This window comes from Cyclopterus lumpus, chromosome 2, assembly GCF_009769545.1.
Source record: "Cyclopterus lumpus isolate fCycLum1 chromosome 2, fCycLum1.pri, whole genome shotgun sequence".
Classification (NCBI taxonomy): Eukaryota; Metazoa; Chordata; class Actinopteri; order Perciformes; family Cyclopteridae; genus Cyclopterus; species Cyclopterus lumpus.
The window spans coordinates 10,909,602-10,914,928 of NC_046967.1; the positions used below are offsets into that span (position 1 = coordinate 10,909,602).

The 5,327-nt window shown below is 41.4% G+C and overlaps 1 protein-coding gene across 2 annotated transcripts; it reads right to left on the reverse strand.

Annotated features, from left to right (window-relative positions):
• Window positions 1-26: 26 nt before the first annotated feature.
• On the reverse strand, window positions 27-4,490 carry LOC117742657 (T-cell surface antigen CD2-like). 2 transcript variants are annotated; one of them, XM_034550231.1, is made up of 8 exons: window positions 4,292-4,487; window positions 2,422-2,715; window positions 1,891-1,970; window positions 1,584-1,758; window positions 1,414-1,476; window positions 1,223-1,300; window positions 922-1,118; window positions 27-820 (listed from the first exon to the last, which is right to left on the reverse strand). In XM_034550231.1, the coding sequence occupies exons 1-8, from the start codon at window positions 4,374-4,376 to the stop codon at window positions 731-733; spliced, it is 1,062 nt and encodes a 353-aa protein (XP_034406122.1). In that variant the 5' UTR covers window positions 4,377-4,487; the 3' UTR covers window positions 27-730. The 2 variants fall into 2 exon arrangements, with proteins under 2 accessions (XP_034406122.1, XP_034406113.1); XM_034550222.1 differs by having other exon boundaries at window positions 922-1,300; window positions 4,292-4,490.
• Window positions 4,491-5,327: the final 837 nt, after the last annotated feature.

Below are 5,327 nucleotides of genomic sequence, written 5' to 3' on the forward strand. Positions count from 1 at the left end.
GGTAATATTTTACTGGAAAAGTTGCATCATAATTGACACAATTTATTTCACCGCATGCAGTTTACAGATTAATTTTTTTTACATTAAAAGAAGATAGTTTGAATATGCTAATATCATATGTTTCCTTGTAAATTACATTTATTCACATTATGATGAGGTTAATGTCTGTCCTTGCATGAGCCAAACCTGTAGCTTCCAAAAAATAAAGCATTAATGATTCATTATTATATACTTTGTCAGGTGAAGAAAATGTGACCTTATCTGGTAATAAATTACCTTTTATTCACACAAATACAAACAAAAATATTTTTTTTCTATGCAGTCTGAGAATAAAATCATGGAGGAAGAAAACAATAACTACAACCTGATGTGAGATGCTGAATAAATAAACATAAGAGGCATCTTTGAATTACGAGCTTTCTGCAACCTCGTGATCTTCCCCAGCAAAAGTATTATTTTATCACCGATAATTAATATACTTAATTGGTTTGATATCGTGAGAATTTAAAGACAATGTACTAGTTAAAGTGGAATTATAATATTTTTGATGACTTAAAAAAAAGCAAAAGTTACACAATATTATACAAATAGGCATAATAAACTGAAATATGATTATCAACCGATTAAAATCAAACTTTTCCTGTCGAAGTCTAAAAGGAATTAACATAAAACATCAATAGAGGATTCTAGAAAAATAAGAAACATGACACTTTTCTACGCTCACGCGCTGTCACACTCGTGGCGTCTTGGCAGTGTTTTTCCTGGGCTGAGGAAGAGGAGGCGGCTGCTCTTCGTCAATCTTACCGGGTGGTCTCGTGGCCTGAAAGGGGGGGGGGGGGGGAGAAGAAGCAGAGCGTCAGATCGGACGCCACGCTGACGTTTTCAGGTGAGAGCTCCTCCACCTTGGCGCCTCCTCCCCACCTGTGCAGATCTTCGGGGGCTGGGCTGAGGGCGAGCGTCGGCGTTGGCGTGGTCGGGGGCTCTGTGACGATGCTGGCGAGGCCCGGTGTGGCCGGCCGGCTGCTGGGGGTGCTGATGAAGATGATGAGGGTGTTGACCTGGAGGATGACAATGTGGCTCCTCGTCATTGGTCCACGCCAAGCGAAGCTCCCCCTCTTCTGCGGAGTAAGAAAAATAAACGCGCAATCGCAATAAATAAAACACAAATATACGTCGAGATTAATTTTTCCGCACGTTAAAGCAACAATAAATAACACGTCACCCTTCAGTCGCAAGCGTTTCCTCCGCTTGGTGCAGACGCAGCAAACGACGACGACGACGATCAGCACCAGAACGACGCCTGGCGAGGACATTGTACACTTCTTAAAGTCACTGTGAGGAACCTTCAACTGCTCATTCGAGTGTTTTAGGATGTACAATCTGATGAAAGGTGCCACAGGTGAGCAGACGTACCTCCTCCGGTGCCCACAAAAATCCAGGTATTAATTCCCAATAGTGTTTCGGGTAAAAAGGACGCTAGAGAGGGAAAGAGGAGGAGAAGAGTTTGTGATTCTGGCTATTTCCTACGAGCGAAAAAACATCCTGATAGGCGAGCTCCGTCCCACGCGTGCTGTGACACTCACTGTTGGCCTTGCAGTCGTGCGTGACGGGTGCGCTGGTCACGGAGCTGGCGAGGTTGGACACTTTGCAGCTGATGGGATCCGTTTTCACGAGATCGAGCGACGTGGTCAGAATCGGACCTTTCTCCTTTTCCAGCACCTTGTCGTTCTGAAGCCACGCGAATCGGAGGTCCTTGTCCTGCACACGTGTCATCAATAAGTGGATCAGGAGGTTTTCATGGGAATATGTAACAGAAAACATGATAATAAATCAGCATCCGGGTGTTCGCGAGGGAACCAGGTGGGCAATATTGCACTTTTGGTATCTCACCTTCGGTGTAACTTTGCAGGTGAACGTGACTTTTGAGGACGCATTGCACGTGGACGTCACCGAAGGCGTCGGGACTCCGTCTGAGTGGAGGAGATCGGGATGTAAAAGGTGCTCAATGTGCGTGGTAGAAACACACACACACACACACACACACACACACGTTATCGTTTCTATGACGACAGATGCAGTGAGCTCTTAAGTAGACTTAAGACTTTCCTCTTTAATAGTGCTTATAGTTAGGGCTGAATCAGGTTTGCCCTGGTCCAGCCCCTTGATATGCTGCTATAGGCTTATAGGCTGCTGGGGGATGTTTTAGGATACACTGAGCACCTATCTCCTCTTTTTTCCCCCTGAAAGGTTATTTTTTGGAGTTTTTCCTGATCCGATGTGAGGTCAAAGGTCAGGGAATGTCGTATGTAATTTGTGATATTGGGCTATATGAAATAAACTGAATTGAATTGAAAAACCTGATGTTTCTCTGATTAGGATGATGCGTCACAACAACAACAATAAGCACCGACGTTCACTCACGCATTACGCATAAATGCTTGGCTTCAAAAGGCCCTTTTTTCTTGCCGTCCGTGTCAAACACTTCGGAGACGTAACTCCCCTCGTGGCTCTTCTGCACGTTAGTCAGCTTCAGGGACCCGTCTTCAGAAACGTCCTCCTTTCGGCCCTTCAAAAAGGTGCTTTCCTTTCTCCGAGAGAAGATCAACTCTCCGTCGTGCTTCCATATCAGGGTGTCCATCCGGTGCACCGCGGCGACCACCGGCACCGTGAAGTCGGCGCCGGTCGCGGCGTACAAGTCGCACGTTTCCTTGGAACCTTTTGGAAAACGGAGAGAGAAAGAGGAGCACAAACGGGCCGTTGGTCGAGACCTTCGAGATGTGAACCCACATCCTGGGTGGCAACCAGCTGCAGCCCACCACCTCCTGCCTCTCGAGCGCGTGCGTGTGTTTGTTTCCCATTTTAGCATCCACACTTTATGAATCTCTTCTAAAGGTTACGTGAGCACGCGTGGCAATATTTCCCCGTATGATAAAAGAAGAAGAGAAGAAACAATTGGTTTCTTCTTTGAGTCACTAGTCGAGAAAAAGGGTTACGGGTTTCATTTCAGTGCTAACCCTTGTGACCCAGTTCACCACAGGCCTCGTCTCTCTATCTTGTGCATCCGTGCACGAATTGACGTGATGAAATGACTTGAATGGACCAAAAAGCCTTCTTTTTTTTTTCCATGCGTGTCAGATACTTCGTCAGACCAATTTAATGCATTTATGGCGAGTGAACAGGCTTTCCCTTCATCATATGATGATATAGTCAGACAAATGTGGTATTCTTTAAAAAAAATAACACTGTTGCACCTCTCCTTTGATTGGCTGCTGAGATCTCTCCCTTCCTCGTCATAATCATAACCCCTTTTCAGAGAATTTCAATGATGCAATTCATGGCATCCAAAAAAGTTGGAAAGTTGGAAATCCACCCCAAAAACATTTCTCTGACGCCTCCTTCTTCAAGACAACGGACTGATCACCTTCACCGATTAATTTAAAGACTACTGAAGAGTTTATGAGTCTTTAATGTCTTATTATCTTGGGTTAGGGGTTAATGGATTTGACACATTAACCATAAAAGTGGCCAAACGCCAACGTTGACATTTAAGAAACGAGAGGCGGTCAAATGTGTTGGCCTGCAACTGCTTTTTAAATCATCAGCATTAATTATTTGTTGAGTTGAACATTGACAAAAACATAAATTGCATAACAATAATCAGATTTAGAGGATTAGTGCAGTTTTTTAGCCCATTTGCATCAATGGAAATCACAGTTTCTTTATATTTTTTTACTATAATCATGTGTTTAGTTGAGCATGTATACTAAATGCATTTTTATTAAAATGCAATGATAAAAAACAAGTAATTGTCGGTGTGTACATTACAATAGCTTTCGGGAAATATTAAAAGTAATTTTACTGTTTCAATATTGAGAATCAACTACAGATCATCCAGCTGTGAATTAAATACTGTTCTGAAATAAATGTAAACGTGTATTTAATTAATATATTGATGTTAGATTTGTATGAACAGAACAGCCATGGGATGAAAAAATGTTAAAAACCCTTATTCAACTCAAAACTTCAATTTAAACTAAATAAGTAGAAGTAAAATAGTTGAACATGATTAATTTCCTTAAATAAAAAAATTTTTAAAAGCTTTTGCTTTTAAAAAAATCGTATGAAAATAAAAGTTAGGAGTCAGAACGGCGACAGGAAGTGCGTTTGAACTCTGAAAAGAAAGAAGATCTGACGCTCTGCATCCCGCTTTACTTATTTATATATATATTAAATCAGTCGGATTGAAACCCTTAAACATCCTCACGACCTGGAGGATTCATGGTGCCCGTACCTGCGGAGGAGATGGCGGAGCAGCAGAGCAGCAGGAGAGAGACGCTGGAGACGGAGGCCATCTTCACCTTCATCCTCCTCCTCATCACACTCAACAGAAAGACCAACAGCCGCTTTACATTATCAAGGTTACTTCCTGTCTCAGCTACACCACTGCCTTTATATGTGTGTGTGTGTGTGTGTGTGTGAGTGTGTGTTTATGGTTTTTAAAGGAAGTGAAGGGGCCCGATCTACTTTCATTGCCTAAGAAGAAAGAGAGCAAAGATAATTTCTTTACTGCGTCAGCAACTATAAATATAACCGTGACCTCCAGTTAAAGATCATATCACCGAATCTTTGACACCATTTGGAAACCACTTCCTCTCGTAAACATCGTAAAGAGGCTGCTTTTGTTTTTCTCACCATTTTTCAGAATTAAGAATTACAACTTCTCTGACATGTTCCTTCGTTAACAACGACGCTGAAGGCCGACGTCATAAATTAGCGTCATAAACGTCATAAATTAGCAAAAAACGTGACAAATGTTGTCACAAATGTCACAAATGACAACGTCATAAATTAGCAAACTTAATTTATGACGTTTCACATCCTCCTGCAGCTTTTTAAAAAAAAAAAAAAGTTTATTTGTTTATTTGATAAAGGACAGTGCACATTAATATAAACATTTCTGTAAATATGCCAGAGTTAGCCAAGAGGCAGATGTTATGAAACAAACCTAAAAACATAAGATGACATATACAATGTACAAACACGCAAAATAAAATAAGGGACAACTATGTTAAAATGGACAGAATAAAAACATCCATGTCAGAGTAAATTAAATATATAACCACATGAGACAGACATGCACATATTTAATCATGTTATCCCAACTAAGCAAGTTATATTTTTTTAGTATAGGACAGTGATGAGAGAGGTGATGTGGGAAATGTTGTTTGTTATCAATTACAACTATTAAATATAATCTCGTTAATCAATCTCAGCGCTCCACCCCGGAAGGACATCCCAATTAAAGGTGCACTTCTCACTTCTCTCCC

What these genes read in the sequence shown, in the direction of transcription:
- LOC117742657 (XM_034550222.1), bottom strand. Translation starts at nt 4,376, where the DNA reads ATGAGGAGGAGGATGAAGGTGAAGATGGCCTCCGTCTCCAGCGTCTCT. An exon ending in CTCCGCCATCTCCTCCGCAG is followed by an intron (nt 2,716 to 4,291) that starts GTACGGGCACCA and finishes GTTTTCCAAAAG; the next exon opens with GTTCCAAGGAAACGTGCGAC. An exon ending in CAAGCATTTATGCGTAATGC is followed by an intron (nt 1,971 to 2,421) that starts GTGAGTGAACGT and finishes TCCTCCACTCAG; the next exon opens with ACGGAGTCCCGACGCCTTCG.